The sequence below is a fragment of the Dromaius novaehollandiae genome, chromosome 18 (assembly GCF_036370855.1).
Source record: "Dromaius novaehollandiae isolate bDroNov1 chromosome 18, bDroNov1.hap1, whole genome shotgun sequence".
In the NCBI taxonomy this organism is placed as follows: domain Eukaryota; kingdom Metazoa; phylum Chordata; class Aves; order Casuariiformes; family Dromaiidae; genus Dromaius; species Dromaius novaehollandiae.
In genome coordinates this window covers 6,977,464-6,997,883 of record NC_088115.1, presented here as the reverse complement: position 1 = coordinate 6,997,883, position 20,420 = coordinate 6,977,464, and the positions used below count along the sequence as shown (strand labels likewise).

General features: G+C 37.4%; 1 protein-coding gene across 1 annotated transcript in view; it reads left to right on the top strand.

The window, feature by feature from the left end:
- Positions 1 to 20,420, top strand: part of GLP2R (glucagon like peptide 2 receptor) — a 43,113-nt gene that overhangs the window by 14,998 nt on the left and 7,695 nt on the right. Inside the window, exons 5-11 of the mRNA XM_026113211.2 lie at positions 950 to 1,056; positions 1,289 to 1,445; positions 5,572 to 5,731; positions 11,111 to 11,171; positions 12,603 to 12,672; positions 14,503 to 14,591; positions 15,980 to 16,118. Of these exons, the coding sequence (XP_025968996.1) occupies positions 950 to 1,056; positions 1,289 to 1,445; positions 5,572 to 5,731; positions 11,111 to 11,171; positions 12,603 to 12,672; positions 14,503 to 14,591; positions 15,980 to 16,118 (783 nt within the window). The remainder of the gene's footprint in view (positions 1 to 949; positions 1,057 to 1,288; positions 1,446 to 5,571; positions 5,732 to 11,110; positions 11,172 to 12,602; positions 12,673 to 14,502; positions 14,592 to 15,979; positions 16,119 to 20,420) is intronic.

The following is a 20,420-nucleotide window of genomic DNA, read 5'->3' as shown; positions in this document are numbered from 1 at the left end:
ACTTTCACCTTCTCCAAGAAAGTTTTTATTAGCAAGCACAACTCCCTATGCTCTCCAGCTAGTGCTAAATAGCATACGCTTATTAGCGACAGATCATTGCCAAGGAGAAAGTGCTACAACCCCTGGCAGCGAGCAATAGGGTAATTAACAAAGAAAACAGTGAAATCACTGATGAAAAGAAATAAGTTCCAAGAAAATCTCTGCAGGCCAAATATGGATAACAAACATGAAGTATGGTATATTTCTGTGTCTCCTTTGCAGAGAAGCTTTTATTGAACTAGAAAAATAATATGAAGAAATGGGAAGTAGACATAAAAATCTAAACACAACTTAGCAGTAAGAAATGCTAACTGAAACAAGTTGGAAAGAAAGAATGTGAGTGTGCCCTTTTTTCCTCTGATGTCCTGTTCATGTCATTCAAAGACATTCTAGATACATTCTACTTTAATTCTAATTCTAATTTTCATTTTTTTCTCTGAACTTGGGAGGGAAATCAGTCTATTTCAATGACTCTATAGACAGAGCGGAATCTCAAAATTGTACACACAAGACTGATGTGCAGGTATGTCCTCACATTGCACAAATAGGAATTGCATGCGTGTGTACAGGTTGAATGAGCTGATCTCTGCAGTTATTAAATGACCAATATCCATCTGGTGCTTATAACCATGATAGTGATTAGCTATAATGAGGAATCAGAATTGCATTTGTGTGGCAACAATCTGGAAATGAGACCTTAAATGCCTTCAGATTTTACGAAGAAACTAAGACTGTTCTCCAGGTGCCTCTTTCATGTGTTGATTTCAAGAGAAGAAGCGGAGGGACCAGACATCAGAAACCTTCCATAGCTACGTTGCAACACAAAAGTTGGATATAAATTTCCTGATTTAGTGTTCATGCCCTGCCTGCTTGCATGTATAACTTGATTATTTTTCTTTTTTGTTTCTAGGAAGAAGAACATACATTACTTACCACACTACAGTTGTTGTACACCATAGGATATTATTTCTCTCTCATCTCCCTTGTATTAGCTCTCCTTATACTTTCTTTACTCAGGTTAGTACAAATTTATGTGCATTTTTAAATTACAGACCACAATATGCACATTCTTCTTTTCATGTAATTGAGTTCATTGTTTAACTTCAGACATAAATACATATATTTTAGGAATAAGGCAGTTCCTAAGCAAAATCCATTGATGACAGCAATATGAATACAACAGGGTTTTTTTCATTTCTGTGAAATAAATGTATTCTAAAGCATTCATACATTGTTTTTTCTCCTGCAGAAAACTTCACTGCACAAGAAACTACATCCATATGAATTTATTTGCATCTTTTATCTTGCGTGCTACAGCAGTTCTTATAAAAGACACTGTATTCTATAATACTTACTCAAAAAGACCAAATGATGAAACTGGATGGATGTCCTACTTCAGTTCTGAGGTAACTTGTTAGTTCTTTGCTAATAGTGTGCTGTTGCTACTGGTGGCCAGAACAGTTAAAGTTTCAGAACAGTTTGCCATATGGAAGGAAGTTTTCAGATGACTCTTAGTTGAACTTTGAACAGTGACATTTTGCTGATAAAGCTTAGGGTAATAAAGAAAAACTATTATCTGATTTGATAAATTATAATGCATGCACATATACAATTATAATTACAATTGTACATGCTTACAATTATAATACATACAATACCAATTTAATACATTGATTTTATATGAAGAATTGTATGAAAACTTCACATAAAGCAATAACCTTCAGTTAAGCACAACAGTTTTATTACACCTTTAATTTTAGGAACAAATCTATGCATTTGTTTGGCACTTACATAGAACCTTTTGTATTTTTTCACTTTAGGTATGCATAACACAATGCAATGTACTCAAATATTCCTTGTGAGATGATGTTACCAAACACAGAGTATCTGTTGTGAGAACACACTAAGAGGGGAAAAAAATCATTTAAAGGCTTTTTGGTACTAGGAAAATAAGTTTTTTTTTTTTTTTTTTTTTTTTTTTTTTTTTTTGCATTTCTCTAGAAAAGTGAAAAACAACATCTACCATTGCCACTACTATGGGCATATTACATTTGTACAATGCTGGCTGAATATAGTTCACTCATGTCAGTCAGCAAAATTTCCTGCAACATGTTAATCATCTCTTACCACAGAACTGCTTCTGTGTGGGTTCTGTTAGCTTAATAATTCATCAGTAAAACTTCTGATATGCAGATGCCCCAGCCTACACACAAACATCTGTCCTGTCACTAACATTTTTTACTTGTCAACTCCCCTCAAATTATTGTCTCCAGCCAATGTACATGGGATGTAGAAGCCTTCAAGTTGTTGCACTCCCTTCCTGCAAACACGTTTTGATTGCAGCCTCTCCCAAGCAGCAAGGAGAGTCATAGCAGTGCTACAGGTCTTGTTCCTCCTCATTTCCTCTTAAAACTATTGAATATAACTTGCTTCATCCCACAGCCTGATAAATTAGCTCAGGAAATAGTTTCTTCATCCTTCCTACTTATTGGTACATCGTGAAGCATTTCACATGTGTGTGGGAGTTTGTAATACCCAGATTCATTCCGAAATGCATCAGTCTGTATTGAACAAAGCCATTGCAGTGTCACCTTCTGCTGAGCTGCCTATGTACCAGTAACACTTCTCTTCTACTGAATATAATTTATAAATTGATTCCTCTTCAACACTTTTCTCTTTATTCTTAGTGTCAGGGTCTCCTTCTCATCCAGCCTGCCTACAACACCTGGCATGAACTGGGAGTCATTCTACCTCCTGCTCCTTTTGTCTCAAAAGGTAGAGAGCATATCCATCTCTCAGTCATTCTGTCACCAAAGGCCTCCTGACATCAACTTATCTTCCCATACCCTCCCTTTCCAAATATCTGTGTCCTTCCTACATGTTGTAGATGCTACTTACACCCCTCACTTACCATTTGCCCCAGAAGCTCTCCACCTCCACTGCCTCCTGCTTCCTGCACAGCTTTGTTCAGCACTTCCAAAAAAGTAAATATTTTCTTCTTATGGGTCAGACTGAGGCATGAAGGCAGCAGAAATAAAGTAGAACATTCATAATGTTGCTGACCCTAATCTCTCCTTTAACCCCCTGATACTATCTGCCTCCAAAGACTCCCATGACAGCAGGTCATGAGAGTTCACTCCCTTCTTATATTAAATACTTCTTTTTTTCTGTTTTGAACTGGTTTCCTACTTATTTCAACACATGACTCCTAATTTTAGTACTTTGAGATTTGATGAATAATAGGCTGCATTCATCTTATTCATTGCTTTCATGATTCCTGGATCATATCCCCTCTTGGCCATCTCATCTCCAAACTGAAGTCCCAGAGTTGTTAGTTCTCCTCATTAAGCAGTTGCTCCATTGCCTCATGATTTCAGTCACCCTTCTCTAGATGTTCTCTAACGTCTTTAGGTTTTCTTCATATGTGCCTTTGTTTAAGGCAAAACTATGCCCTTTGACTTATTTTGAATAGCCTTCCCCATGAAACTTAATTTTGTTAGCTTTGTTGGCTGCCACGGTACACTGCTCTGATGGTTTCACAGAACCTTTAGTGGTGATTCCCAGATCTTTTTTATTTCTGAGAGCTAATAGTATCTTTCTTGATACCTCATACTGAGACTTCTGCCTCAAGACATAAGACTGTGTGAAGCACTACTGTGCATCATGGTGTCTACTGAGCAAATGATTCATTGTCATTTCTCTTAAGACAAATTCCTTTCTTTTTTCTTCAGGTTCTTTCCAAGATCTCTCAAATGATGGAAGCATCATCTGGAGCCAGATCTACTGTCATATGTTTGTCTGCACTCCAGAATGACAGATGATATTGAAAACTCTTTGCTCTCTTTCTTTAAAGCATAGTTCTCATATAAAAGCTATCCCTCCCAGTGGCAGAAAATCTTTCTTTGGATTGCATCATCTTAGCTTGCACTGAACTGAGATAGTATTCTCAGAGAACTATCCATAAAAGCCTGTGTGAGAGGTAACAGTGGGTTTAGAAACTCTCCATGTGGATATGAGATTGTAGAGGTTTTTCTTCACTTGGTGTTTGTCAGATTTGAATTTTATCTGCCAGACAGTGTCATCAGATCCATCTACTTCACTTTGAAGGCAGCCTTCACTTTTAGCAAATTAAACCCCATGTCATGATGAGATTTTGTCATTTCATTGCTCAGTCTCTTTCCAGTTTATTTTTGACTGAAAACCAGCAGAGATTCCTCTATGAATCCACTGGTAACTTCCTTCCACCACAAAATTGGGCTATTTGTTCCTGCTATTTGATTCCTACCTGACCAGTTGTTAATCCGCTAGTTTCCTCTGGTTTCTGTGCTTGCTGGTCCTGTTGTTGCCAACTTCTTGCATATTTGAACCTGTACTATAGTATCTAAATATGGTTTTCCAGGAACTCCTGAAATTCTGTCAAGTCCATATCTGCTTTCCGGTATTTATTCTTTTATTATGCCTTCTGATTAACACTCATGTCTTGTAACATTCATGTTGTGTAGGATGAACCACACTATATCCAATGTGAATCACCAACTGCCTCATGCTGACCATGACTGTTATTTACATTGACACCAAGAAGCCATCACCTACAAATTCTTATCTTGAAACGTTAGAGCAAAGCTCCACAGCTAAAAGTCAATATGTTGCTGGTCAGGTGTATATGTTGCAGACTGGTCCATTTCCTCCTGGTCACTGCAGTGTGGTGCCCTGCAGAAAAATTATTCTTACTTCCTTTAGACAGAAATGAGTAGAGGCCTTGCTCCCTAAATGGGCTATGTAATCTGCTTCATGTAGGCACTGATCTTCCTTCCCTGAAGACACTAGCAAGGTAGGTATCTCTTGGTGCCTAGATATCCTCTATAGTCAAGAAAGAAATATTTGAGATGTCTGACTCAAGGAGAGGTGACTCATATCCTCGAAATGTCCGTTCCTTCATCGGCTGTACAGAACATCTAAGCACTAAGCTAAGAGTGTGTTTATACTGTAAAGATAAAATCTCAGATCTTTGTTCTTTCTCAGCTTCATAACTGGAGGACAATCTTGACTTTGACAGATACATTTCACAAGCACTTTTAAAAAGGAGATCTGCCTACCATGGAAACAGCACAACTCTACTAATGCTAAAGCAGGAAAAGGGAATTTCCCTGTGATTCTGTAGAAAAAATAGATCTGTCAGTTGAACAGGGACATTGAAATGTAAGCTGAGGCAGACACTGATATGTTGGCAGATGCTTTCTCTCATCTGCACGAGTACAAGTTCTTCAAACATTGTGAAGGTCAAAGCACCCTTGGATTAGCCAGCCTGATGGCTTCATAGGTTTACCCCTAGTCATAGGTTTACCCCTAGTCTCAGAATAGCCCAAATCCCCCCAAATAACAGCAACATAGTATGTTGCATGATCCATCACTGAGATAAAGTTATATCACAACCATGTGGTAGCTTTTAAAGGGTTACTAAGATAACAAAGAGGAAAAATGTTGTCAGAGCCTTTATATATAATAATGATTCCTGATCTCTCATTTCTACAGATTTTAATCATTTGCAGGACTGCCCAGTTTTTCATGCATTACTTTGTTGGGGCAAATTATTTTTGGCTATTAGTAGAAGGAATTTATCTCCATACATTATTGGTAACTGCTGTACTCTCTGAAAGACGACTGCTGCAGACATATATTGTGATCGGATGGGGTAAGTGCATAACAATTTCAAAGTTCTTGATATTGTGCTATTTTTAAAGTCAATGACAAATACTTTATAAAGAAGACAGACAGAAAACTTTGCATTTTCGCTTGTTTGCTTGTTTAGAAGTCAACTGTTGCCAGTAAACATATACCTAGAAATGATCCTTTAGTTGCAGTTCAGTTTGACCTGCAGACACTGGAAGTGAATAAATTATTTTATATTAAAGCAATATCCTAGTAGACAGAAGAAGAATTTGACTCTTGTGCTTCCTGTGTCATCACTGAATATTACAGCACTATCACCAGCTTCATTTTCTGCCTTCATAATAGAACATCTGCGTGGTAAAGATGTTTAAATATTAAACATTTTACTTTTATATATTCACCTTCACATCTGTAACACAGTTCACAGTTAAGTTTCTAAAATCTCTAAAGCATGTTTTAAGCTGGAGGATAATGTGAAATGCTACATGATTAAAGTCCTGTGTTTCAGGCATTTTTCATGGAATAAAGTCTATGTAACGTTAGTTACAAGCATTTGAATCTTCTTGCATAAATAATCGTATTTCTTTTTTTAATAGCAGAGTAATGTGGAATCTGTCAATTATGTTTGTAGCTCATTCAAACAAAGGACATAACTCTGTATCTTGCCTGGACAGAGGAGAGAGGAGAAAGCCAAGGTTTCCTAATTCCCATAATGATCTAAAATGTACTTGTACAGTCTATGAGCTCTTGGAGGTTTTAAATGAAGATAAGAAAAACCCTAAGTCAATATGTAGGTTTGGTGCAAAAATTGCTGTTTCAAATCCATTGGTTTGAGTTGAGGAGGACAGGATAGATGGCCGTAATAGCATATATGACCTACGTCAGTTAAGGGGTTTACAAGCTAGTACACTAACACCAGTCACTCTATATCGTCAAATGTAAAATTGTTTATCTACAACTGTAGGACTGTAGTGCAGGCTACACTTAAAGAAAGGAAGAATCTATACTAAGAAACAGTGCTTCCTAAAAAGATTTGTGTAGTGGATGGTTACCCAGTTGTAAATAAATTATTCCATATTTGCTCTGCTGTACTGGCTGCTACAATTATTTACCCTGGATAAAAAGGTATGATTTTAAAGGAGTCTTTAAACTCAAATGTAAATAGATGAAGTGAACATTAGCTAAGATTGAAATTATAATAATTGCAGTTGGAATGTTACAAAATGAACATTTTTAAAGGAATTTTTTTTTATTGTTATCAAAACTGGGGCAAATTCCTTGACAGTAATTGATGTCCTTCAGTTTTAGCTGTCAAAAGGTCATGGACTCTCTGTGTAACCATCACAGAGAATGAAAACAGTTCACTTTACTTCTCTTGGACATCTACCTTCTCTTTTGAATTTTTAAAAGGGAATTGGATGTTATCTTAAAAAAAAAATAGCCTACTGGAGAAATACCTAGAATTAAGTGAATTTCAGATAAAGCATGTTTTCCTGCCTTCATAATATGACTGTATTAACTTATTAGCTAAGAACCATTTTTAGAAAAAAACAAAAACAAAAACAGACATTTAAAGCAAGATCCAAAATAGGACTTAAGCATCTAAAATACCGTACAGAGGAAACCTGAGCAAAAAAAAGTTTCAAAGCGTGATATAAAACCCTGTTGAAGTACAAAAGGTAACTTAATTTTAGGCAAATCTGTTAAGTCTTAAAGAACAAAGATTCGTTAAAACCTAGAAATCTTAACTGTCTTTTATAGACATGGCTTGCACTAATACTGACATGGTTAAAGAATGTCTGTTTTTTGTCTCTTAAAGCATTGAACTAGGTTTTGAAGGCATGTTGAGATGGTATTCTGTGGTATTCTATGATTTACTCTAAAGATGTCAGTACAGCTGATTACTTCACTTTGTGTATTGTGTAATCATGTTATCAGAAATCATTAAAAAATACTCAAAGTCAGTAATTTTGGCAATGACACACTTTATTCTGGAGTATTAAATCAGTTAGTTCCATGATGTGAATGCAAAACTCTAAGCTGGCCTTGACTGTGGAGCCAATTTTTTTTTTCAGTTGTTAACAATAAGAACATTCATGTTATTTTCTTCTTGATCTGCAATTTTAAAGCGAAAAGAAGATTTTATCTAGCTTCCAGTACCAATAGCAGTATTCTAATACACTGGTCAGCACCTTGTACCTCTTGGTTCTTTAAAGACCAGATAAATATTGGTATCTCTCTGGAAATTAGGAAATCCAGGCTGTTCTCATCTAGGCTCATGAGGTGTTGAGGATTTCTGGGGACCTTCTGATAAATGAAGATCCTTCTCTATTAACCTACACTACAACAGTTTTAAAACACACTTATTGCTGAGCCTACAGAGCAGTGATTAAACAGAGGCATGTGTCAGTCCACACATGCAAGGCAAGCACTGTGACCTTGGAAAGATTATGTTTCTCATGTTAAAAAAAGTTGATTTGTTATTTAAATTAAAGCTATTTCATTGTAAGGCATAACTATACATTTTGACAACAGAAAAGAAAGAAGCTTTGGGAAGAAAAACGTTGCTTTTAATTGGGGAAGCATGCACAAAGGGGAAAGGCATGTCTTAGTGCATACTTCGAAAAAACAGGTTTCTTTTCACACCTGAAATAGAAATATCAACCTTCAAGCTAAGTTTAAATCCACCATGTTAACAGAGTAAAAAATTTGACAGAAATAGGTAGCTAATACCTATGACGAGGAGATAAGGAAATGCTAAATAAACTAAATAAAATCATTTGAAGCACAGTGCATCAAAGTCAGTTCTAGATGTTCAAATGCAGTTGATCGAGGTCCCAAGGCAGATGTGAAATGCTACATATGGAACCCTTCTGCACCATATCCACTCGCAGATTTGAGCTGAGATGAATGTGTAGATATATTCTAGAACATTGCAGCTCAGATTTGGTGACTGAGCCCAGGCACGTATTGAGACATCATCATGGGTAACTTGTTTTTTTCAGAAGTTCACAGGACAGAAGCAAAGCCGAAACTGAAACATTCAAATATTGCATTTTGGTACCTGGATAGAAATTTGTCTGTCAGAATTGTGTCAGATAACTGGTCTCAGATATCTTCTTTCCAGAACAAGTCCAGTTTCTTACTGTAAAGGATCTTGATAAAGAAGAACATTTAAAAAATTCATTTCCCCTCCTTCTCTGTGCAGTCAAAGTCATGATGAGTCCCAGGTATCCCAGACTGGCTTATGTTTCCAGGGAGTACATAGGTATTCATGCCCAGGCTCTGAGTGGTGTTTACATCTCTGTCTGTGGGTTGTTATGCTCAGGTAGTGCTTAAATCTTTATTTTATTCTAGAAAATGAAGGGGAGGGTTCATTTTATCTGACAGTTACAAGATTAAAGTTATGTTACTAAAATCTAGACTCTCTCTAGAACCAAAGGGAGGAGACAAGTACCTTCAAAGAGTGAACTATTTCAGTGTCCAAGAGAAATGGCATATTCCCTTAATCCTTTCATTCATCTCTGCATATAGTCTCATTGTAACTTGTCTTATTTCCTAAAACATCTTTTTTTCTTGCCTCACTTGCATGCATGCAGAATGTTGCTGTGAGAATTATTTTTCAGGCTTGCAGTTTTGACCATGCTATCCCATTTTTTCCATCTCTCCTTTTGCTCTTCTGCTTCTTTCCCATCAGACATTAACTACTTGCCTTCACTTTCATATCCATTCTCGTCTTTTCTCATCTCTTAAAAGTTTCTGTCACATCATACCACTGCTCTTAATTGTCCACTGTCAAACCTCTGGACTTTCTCCTTTGCCGTGCTTGGCACTTTGGAGGCTCCTTCTGATCATCGACAACTTGATTTCTTTATTTCCTCCCACACGAATCCTTTAATATCTCCTGTAATAGCATGCAGACTGCTGACACAACAAGATCACTATCTTACACTGACCAGTATTGTCTCATTGCTTCCTCATTCTTCCCACCCCTCTGAATCCATTTGTTGCCTTTGATCACCAACTCTCTGGAGCAGGGACTATCATTTCATTCCTTCAAACTGCAATGGGCCCAGTCTGTTAAGAGAGTTCCTAACTACTATAATAGTATAAAAAATCATCATAACCCTGTAGGTCCCCCTTCATTGCTTTCATACATGTATGTTCTGTGATTTCCTAATGGTCTCTTCCCACTAATTCAATTAGTTTCTTATTTATATTTATTAGAATTATGACTAAATGGGAGATATGGCACTTCTCACTTACAAACGTGCAGTCTTCATGCTGCTGAGCCAGGAGGGGCAAACCATGTGTACATCTGCTAAGATTCATGCACTTCCTCAGCTACTGGCTGGGAACTTCACGTGATAACGTCACCTCACCCTCTCTGGCATCATCCTTCCCAACTGTACCACCCCATACACCCCTGCATGTGTTTCTATCCCTTTGCAAGTGGTCCATGACACTGCCCTGAGTGTCCTCTCACACTCATTTGTTACACCAAAGCTATCTCCCACCGACGTGAGACTCCTCCTGTCTCTTTGCCCGCTTCCCCAACTCAGAGGTCTATCACCTGAGAGTATTTTGCATCCTGCCCTTTCCCCACACTGCTGCACCACAGTTCTCTCCATGACCTTTCCTAGTGTCCTAGTATTCTGAAATGGACCTTGTTCTGACCCCAGGGACCCACATCTCCTTCTCTTTCTGCTATATCCTCTAGAGACTTGTCTCTGTATTATTGCATTGGGAATCAAATTGAACACCTGCCTTCAGTAGCCTATATTGCCTTGTGCTTGAAGCGTGTGTTTGTACGTTGTAGGCCACTGGAATAGCGTAGTAATCCTTTAATTCATTATTTTTTCTCTCTCTGTGCAAGTCTGTGCAAGAGGGGGCAGCAACAGGGGGACAGGGGCCATGGATTATCTTAAAGGGGTCCGGGAAAGGTAAGTCAGGAAAACAAGCCTCCTGACAGTTGTTTTAACTAGCTAGACAGAGCTCCGCTCCTCGATTGAATACTGTGTAGTGCTTGACAAATCAAAAATGTTAATAACCAGTGTCTTAGGTAGTCTGTGAGGCCTCTAGCATCAATTATTTCAAATTCTCAATGTCAGGAACTTACAAGACTTAGTCTGGTCAGCAGTGTATGTATGCATATATATATATATTTATCAGTAGTGAAGTTTTTCGTGTCTGAAAATGAGAAATGCAACTATACTACGAGATTCATTTTGTCTTTGAGCTACAAAAAGTGAAAGACAGGACAAGGTTGATTTTTGTACAACATCTAGATAGCAAACTGAAAAATGTATGTCTTTGCACCACAGACTGCTGTACCATATCTGTATTTTGTATGAACTATTCTGCAAGCTTGGCTCTAACTGACTCCTTCTCTTCTTTTCAGTTGTTCCTATTTTGTTTGTGGGCCCTTGGGGAATAAGCAGATCAAAACTAGAGAATACAGGGTACGTTACCAAACAAAAATGGTCTTAGAATACTGGGTTTTGTGTTGTTTATTTTTTTCTAGAAACCTTCTACAGTAACCGACACAAATATTGACCACTGGACTATATTAAGATTATATAGCACCCATTAATACTTGGTATATTTTCTAGGTTTATTTTAGTCCTTTCACATTAAACTACTTCCAGGAATTCACAGGTTTATTTATGCATAAATCAGGAAGTAGAATTAACATTCACAATTCCTCAAATGAAAGCTCTTTATCTTTGCATGGTCCTGCAGAAAGTGAAGAGTTATTTACGAGCCTGAAGATAGGCACCTCATACAATTTTAGATGTGCATGCGTAACAGAGACAACCACACAGGGCTTGCAGGTATAATGCAGGATCTATGAAAGAAGCACTGTTCTGGAGTGGCAAACAACCTAACAAGCAAATAAGGACTCTATTAATTTTCTTGTGATAGGACAGTTCATATAAATCAGCATATCCATTGCTTACTTATATGAAGCAAAAGTGTCAGCACAAACATCTTCACTGAGAAAATCTTGTGAGCAAGAAAAGGAGACTAGCACTTGGAAACAGTCTGTTTTGAGCTCAGTTGGCATGGGCTGTCATTTTGGAAATAAGATTAATTATGAGGAATAAAGACAAACACTGAGTGCATTCAGTATTCAGTGAATGAACCAGTAAAAGTAACTTACACGAGTAAGCATCAGTCTTCCATTCTGCTGGTCTTCAATGGTGCTGTTATTAATGGTGCCACATAGACTACCTATTTTACATATAATTTCTTTGTTTTATTTCCATATTTTGTTCATGGTTACTAGTGAGTTTTGTTGGGAATAGCAACACAGTTATTTAGATTTATGTTGACACATCAGGATCACAATTATGGTCCCGTACAGTTAGATGTTATACAGCCATTTTGTAAATGACAAACCATAGTCCCACAGGATTTCAGGCTAATTAGTGAATCAGAAGTGGTGCATGGGACAAATTAGAAAGTTGGAGTTGGAGAAAAGGAGACAGCTTCAAGGAGACAGTATGCATACTACTTAGCCAGTCAAGAGCAATGTCACAGTTCACAGCTTATCCAATTACAATTTAAAGATTACATGGACAAATCTGGGTACAAATGTACAGTGGTGTGGATCCAAAGACTTAAGTTTGCTAGATGGTTCTGAAGTTTGCAGTCTAGGAAAACCTCTCCCAAGATTTTGAATACATAACAAAAGATCTTTCAAAAAACCTACAATTACAGTTATTGGCAAGACTGTCTTCCTAGTTTTAGGAAGCTGGCATTTCTCCTGAAGGCCAGCTAAGAACAGTTAAACTTTTTTGAGTTCCGTTTAAAATATATATATATTTAATTTAAGCTTTATAATTTATATGTATGAACATAATGTAACCATACCTTAAATTATTCTTCAGGTGCTGGGGAACAAATGAACACATGGGAATCTGGTGGATCATCCGAGGACCAATGTTGTTTTCCATTGCAGTAAGAATTAAATTATCTGTTCCCAGTATCTTACATTAGTGTGACTGCCTCTCTGTTGCCACCCTTTCTCCAAGTTAATCCAGTTCTTAGACTAGAGGAGCTGAAACGGAAAGGACTGTAAATGAGATTTCTTGTGGATGAACATAGTTTCAGTATCAGCCTCTCAAAACACTGATGCTTATATGTGCAGTGAATTCTGCACAAATCTATGTATATCAACATAGAATCTTTTGCTTAAGATTTTTTTTACCTCATTTTCTTCAGTGAGAAGGTTACTTGGGGAGAGTACTATAATACAGTGAGCACCACTAGAAAGTTTCCAAATTCTCCACAGAGGGAGCTCTTATGATAATAAGGATGCAGGGAAGTAAGACCAGAAGTGCTGATGGTGGTGGGGAGAAATCACTCATCCAAACAGGCACCAAAAGAACACAGAAATCCAAGTCTTAAAAAACAGTCTGCCCTGACATAAACATATATAAGATATGTTATAACCATTGAGGCCAATCTATGCAGCCATAATCAACTCCTTCCTTCACCTGATAACATTTCAGTTGTTCCAGAATCACAGACAGTGGTTTTTTTAAGGAAAATTCTGACATTTCCTTGAAATATCAAGACCTAAAATATTTCAAGTATATGGCAGTCATTTTCAATGAAGTATCAATATTTTCTGTAGAAAGCAGACATTCATTGTGGAAAACTATCTTTAGAATAAACCCAATTTTCTGACAAAAATAAGTTTGGCTGCAAAATGCTCCCTAGTTCTACCTTTGAAAAACCTTCCAGTGTTGGTTACAATGAATACTTTGTATTTGCAAACACAAAAGTTATACTAAAAGGAGAATTTAAGTTATGAAATTTAGAAAAAGACAGAAGTAAAGTTGTCCGTTTAAATGTAACTCAGCCCCTTTATGCATGCACACAGCTTTATCTTCTCTAACTTGTCAAAAGAATTGCCCACAGGATAGACTGTTGCTACAGAGTAGCATGGGAAAGCACTGTCTGCAAGACATGTGCCTAAATGAAAGAGATGTGTGACTTGCAAGAAGGGACTTCGTGAAGAAAAAGGATGGTCCTGGGCTTAAGGCAGTTTAACGCTGCCTCAGAAAACTGCCACTTCTGTCTCTGTCCTCAGGTTCATATGCAATGCTAGACAAGTTATTAAGCAAAATATCACAACTGGCTACGAACTTCAGGTTTTCGCTTTCTGAATGTCCAGACAGCCCAGACAAAGGAGAAGGCTGAACACTTGCAGCTGCAGCTAAAGTAACGAGCATGATACTTTAATTCTGTGACATAATTATGCTAAAAACTCTGAAAAAATCAAACCAAAGCACCTTGAATTGGCGAGATTTTTACACTTTGGACTTCCATCTATTTATGCTTAAGCTTTCAGTTTTTTTAAAGGGAATAGTATCCCCTCATCTCCCTGTGATGTTTTAAAGATATGGCTATGCACCTTCATGGAAAACAGCATAAAAATGTACCTGAAAAGTGTATGATTCTTTCAACAGAACTAGATTTTGAACACTAATATCTACACATCAAATGAAGACAGAAAAATAGCTCCCCAAATGAAGCACAACTCTGTGTTAAAATGTAAACATGTAATGGAAGATAATGTATCATAATGTATACATACATGGGGCTTAAATAAGACAATACCGAGTTTCCTAACTTTACAACCTTTATATATATATATAAAATTCTTTTACATAGGGCTTTTGGTTTTACAAGTAATTAATATCACTTTTATATTTCTATAAAATCTATATAAATAGTGTTATAGTATTTCTTGTAAATAACCAATATGTATTTTCTTTCAAGGTTAATTTTGGCATCTTTCTAAAAATTCTCAAGTTGCTGATTTCCAAACTAAAAGCCCAGCAAATGAGCTTTCATGATTACAAATACAGGTATGTAATAAATAACAAAGAAGTCCTAGCCCTTTTTACTTTCAAAGGTTCAAAAAGTTCCTAGTGTGCCCTGTAGACTATGTATTTACATGCCACCAACAAAGGCACAAAATATAACAGATGTTCAGAGTAGGACATATGAAAACCATCTGGGGAACCAGGCTCCATAAACTGTATCTTCATATTTGAGTGGAAAAGACAGATCACTGCCTGTATCCTGGCTTTTGTGGGCATTTTCTCAAGCAGTCTGCAGTGCTAGAAGATCTCAGGAATCCTCGCTGTACACAAACAGCCTCTACTATTGTAACAGTGGGGTTCACTGTTCCAGTTTTCTTTGAGTGTGACAAAGTGCCTTCAAAAGAAAGGGAGGTCCAGGAGATCTCTGGGACATTCCTGGATGACGTTAGCATACCTGAGCTACCTTTTGCTCATAGACATAGACAGTCCTGACTGAAGAGTGTCCCTGGCCTTCTTGTAAATGCAAATCATATCATTATCCTTAACCTGCACTCTTGCAAGTCCCTGGTATGACTCTCTTGGCCAGAGTTTCAGTGGACCATCATGCCTTTGGCTTCTGTACAAACATTTTCCGACTGTGTGGCAGCAGCAAGGGCAGGCGGGGAATGGACGTTACAGTATTAACTTCATTATATGAGCAGGGAGCCTATTTCCATTTTCCTCCAAAATCCAAAGCCCTAAATCTCACCTATAGTCTCAAGATTACTGCAGAAAGATTGTTGTGATGATAATCACATGCAGCAGTGCCTATATTTTACATTGTCTGATGTTTTGCATTTTATTCTATTTTATACTGCTTAAAACTTTGCTAAACTTTCAAAGATTCAAACTGAAATTCTTCATGTTGCAAGTCTTTCTCAGAACTCACTCTTTTGATATCTCTTCTTTCATTCATGCAAAGATGTTTGTTGTTAAAGTTCCCTTCCATTAAAATTATTCTGGTTGCAGTTTTAAAAGCTAGAAAATTTCCAACAGAATCATAAAAATTTTTTGTGCAGCCACACAGAGGTTCTTCAGTTTTCAGAAGGGATAGAAAGGTCTGAGAACCCTGGTAACAGAACACTTATATTTAGCTATATAAATATTTATGCTGTTATCTAGCAGCAAAATTTTGATAATACTGGCTTCTGTGTCCAATTTCTTATCCCTAACTTTCTCTTCTAAACCCAAAGCCAGGATTCCATTCTGTACACTTTTCTGATAGCGTACTCCAAAATTCAAATCTGGGATTTTGTCTTCAGAATACTAAGTTGAATCATTCCACAGGTGGTCTTGAGCAAATATTTCTGGAATCATTTCCATGTGCCCAAATTTTCTGTATTGCACTAAGGATGTTGAGAAATACGGTAATCAATTATTTTATTTTTAAGATTGGCAAGATCTACGCTTGTGCTGATTCCGTTGTTGGGGATCCATGAATTTGTATTTACCTTCATCACGGATGAACAGGTGGAAGGTCTTTCAAGACATATAAGACTTTTCATTCAACTGACAATGAGCTCATTTCATGTGAGTACCGTATTGAATATATTTCTTTAAGGATTGGATATCCACATGTATTTGTTGCTTTTCCTATACATACCACACAGTGTGTACATGCCACAGATATAAGCTGTTCTTATTTAATATTATGCTCCAACCTATAATGTTTTTAAATATACTATTGCAATAACAGGATAAAAAATCAACAAATCAAGTATTCAAAACAAAGCAGTACCAAAGACCAAAAAAAAGAATCTGACATTTTCAGAGACAGTATGCCCGATGTTCTCTGGTAATGGGTGACAATTCTGAAAACAAGATTGAATAGGTCTATTTTGAATAGCATCTCACATAAGATTTTTTCTAAAAGACACTGGACAGAATTTTTAGACGACTTTCAGGACCGAAAGATATTGATGATCTATTGACTTTGCCATCACAATGAGGAGAGTTTTGGTTCTGGATTCATCTTTTTTCAGTGTATATTACACATCCAGCATATATCACATACACCACAGTGAAGTTGTAGTTGTGCCACAGTACAAAAAAGAAATTGAGAGACCCTTTGTACCAGGATGTACACGGAATAGTCGCACTCCTGCTTGTGTAGTTGGGGCAGTAAATTGTGAACATGTTGATAATGGGATACAGTACTCACTTTCAGGACTGTTCCAAAGAGAGTTAAATATAGACTACGTGGCATTTGGGGTAGTCTGATGACAGCAGACAGAGATCTGGATAGTGAGAGAACAACTTGCCATGAGAAGTGTTTGGAGGGGAAGCAGAAGCTGCTGCAGTGTTTTATGTGGTTCCAATCGAGAGGACACACTCTACGTGCACCTACCAGACTGAGGCCCTCAGGCAAGACGGTTGAAAACACAACTGGCATATGAACCCTGTTGGAGCCCACAAGTCACCTAGGTCCTCTGTCGCTCAGCAGTCATGACAAAGGCACTTCTGTGCAAGCCTAGAGAAAAGCTTCGAGTTTGGAGAATTTTTGTGTCAAAACATCAGTACCTACATACTTCAGTCCGCTCCATAGTACGCATACATCATCCGAGCTAGCCTTTAGAGACCCTTCATTTGGGAATTCTGTCTCTTTTTTGGTATCTAGTTTTTAATTATAAATGCAACAAAACACTTTAGGTATCAGAAGAAAAACAGAGAAACCGATCACAGATTCAATGAACAGGTACCAGTAAAAAGGTCCACTTTTCACACTGGACCCCCTGATTAGTGCTCTCATCTGAGAGGATGGCTCAAGCTGCTCCAGAAAAGTGCCCCAACAGTACTTATGCAGCACAGTTTCCACCTGCCTAAAGAAATCTGTGTAACCCAGAAACCAAAAATGTGAAATGTACTGAGAGAAAGAGGGTAAAAGAGAACCTGAACCTTTGGCTTAGCACCTGGCTGGGAAAGGAATGGTTTGAAACCTCAACACCTTCCACCAAGTGTTAATACAATTTGCATGAATTAATTATAGATTTAAAAAGGAAAAAGAAAATGAAAGCAATGAAAGGAGCAAGAAGTCACAAGTCCTTACTACTCACTAACTCAGTTCTTTAGTGTTCATTTGCCCTCTTCTACAGTCTGAGACATGAGGTCACCAAAGCATTATTGCATTTTTCCCACAATTCATAGAGGTCTTTGTGTTTAACCTGTATGTAATGCACCAGTACTGGATATCTACCATTGTTGCTGAGTCTGCATTCAGAAATTTATGCTACAACATGAGGGGAAAAAGTTCGTCTGCCTAGTCAGGCAGAAAGGAGTTCATGTGGAGCCATCACTCTAAGGGGTCTGCTGATATGGTGGTGAAGTGTGTGTTCCTCAGTTAGACATTTCCTTACTTGGAAAAGCTGCACTGACTAGATGTTATTTCTAAGCAACACTAAATCATTTTAAATGAAAATTTTATTTCCAGGCTTGTGCAAAGAAATCTCATACAGAAAATACCTTACTCATCCCTGCTAGAAAGCACAAACTTCATTCCATTTAGAGGAACTTGCACGATTTCTGCTACATAGCAAGCTTCAGAAGCAAAACTTATTTTGGAAATACCCAGAGATCTTAGACAATGTTTATTGCAGATTCTCTTTTTTAACTACAGTATTATTTGTAAAGGGATTAGCAAAAATGTGTATAAACTGGACCCAATTACATTTGTTTAGTCTGTAAATCTTCTCAGTAGTTTTAAATAGTTGAATAATTGTTTTGTTAAAGAAAAACAATTACCTCTGGGGTCTCCTCTGGAGGTTTTAACTCAAATGTCTTCAAGGAGCACAAAAGTAAATTCTAAACACCAGTTCCTATTTAGCTCTTACACTTCTTTGCTTTAGAAAGGGGAGTAATCTAATCATCTTGGCTTACTGATATATGTGGACTAATAGCCCCAGGAAAAAAAAATTACTGACTTATGGTGGATTAAAAACAGTTATTTAATGAGTAATTTGTCATGTTGCCATTCTCAATAGAACTGAAGGACAATGATAAGGCCTAAACAAGCATCTATCCTTTCCTTTAGGATACTCTGCTAATGAATGTTTCTTCTGAATTTCTAATCCTTCTTTTTCCCTGACACTGTGATCATTTTAAAAATGTATGCCTTGAAACTCGTGGTCATAGTAGAAAGATTTTAAAGTATGAAGTCCCATACTTAGCATTAAAGAAAACCAGATATAAAATGAACAGCGAACATGAATAATCAACCAAATTTGCCACATTCTGCTGTGATTTCACAGTGCTTTTGCCTGACACTTGCACGCTCTACTCTCACAGCAGTAGTAGATTAAATTCACAAAGGGATTTACAAACCTACACTCAACATATAGGTGATAGTAGTATTCTAGTATTCACAAAGCCCTCTCCTAATTCAGTGAGCATCTGCATTTCTTGCAGTGAGTGTCACCACTCCTGTGACTGAGCAGAATCAAGTAGTTCAGTTCCTACATCTGCTTGTGGTGCCTGTGAGGCCAAATTCAGAGCTCAGGACATGGACGAGATAGTGGAGAACAAGATTTTCAGGGACTCTACCTAAGAAGAGAACAATCTGCAGATGTGGAAGTAGTTCTGCATAAAAAGGGTTTCATGGCACTTGAATGAGTTCCTAGAGATGCTGAGATGTGTCTTGCAGCTGGAGCAGGGCTTCTCAAGAGTTGTTCCTAAACAAATGGAAAAAAAGCCTAACTTCCAGAGAGTCTTCTTTTCGCCATTGGTGTCTTAGATTTTTTTTTCAGTGAGGGACATAAACTCTTTCAGAGGACTCCTACGATTAAATGTGAATAAAATTGGGAAGACACGAGAAACAAGAAAAGTTTGACATTGTGATTTTGGAGGAGTTTCATTTCTAGATGGCCACATTAAGCTGAACTGAATAAGCTACATCATGCCTGAGGTTTATGAAAAGTCTCAGTGTTACTTATTAATGACACCATCCAAAGGAGAATTGGCTCACTGTCTACTTACTCCATTGAGAATATGTTTTTAGAGTATTTTAGAAAGCATTTATTAGCTTTTTTTTGTATAAACTTGTAAAAGTGAGCTCGATTTTATGATGTTTTTTCTATGTTTTTATGATTATACACTATTTCCAGGTGTTCTTCCTCCTGCCTTTTGTGTCAGGTAGAAGGAGTGCCTTTTCTTTAAGGACCATCAATAATTGCAATAAAGTAAGCCTATCACAAGAAAGGAGAATAATCAATCAAAGCTGTTCACATAGAAGATCTCACATTTCTCCTAGATGAGAATAACAGTGTAATGAATTGGATAGACTTGAGGCTGCTTAAGACACTTGTGTCTTTGCAGCAGAAAAGAGAGGCCTGGAGCCCCGCAAACACATTGAGGGCTGGAGCCCCGCAAACACATTAACCTAAAGTTTTTACCACAGGATTTCAGTGTGGACTTCCATTATTTTCCATCGCATTTTACCCCTTTCATGCTTTTCTTGTGAATAAAGCATAGTCCAGTTTGAAATCCCTCAGCAGAACCAGAATGTTCTTTGTTCTTTGCCATGAAATCCCAGGAAGAGGAAGAAAGCCAGCTCTGAGAGAGCTTGGGGACCATGCTGACGAAAGCTAGATGCTGAGAAATTTTGCATTAATTTCAGTGTCTGACTTGCAGAGTCCTGCAGTACATAAGGCAAATTATGTGGACCTTCAGACTGCAGCTAGAAAACCACATAGTATTCCCAGGCTATGTCTGAACCCAGGATAGTGAGTACCTATGGGAGACCTCATCTAGGGGCATTATAATTATTAGAGACTATATTTTTACTAAAATATTATTATGCTATAAAAGCACTAAATGATCTGTGGCTCATAAACTAAAGAG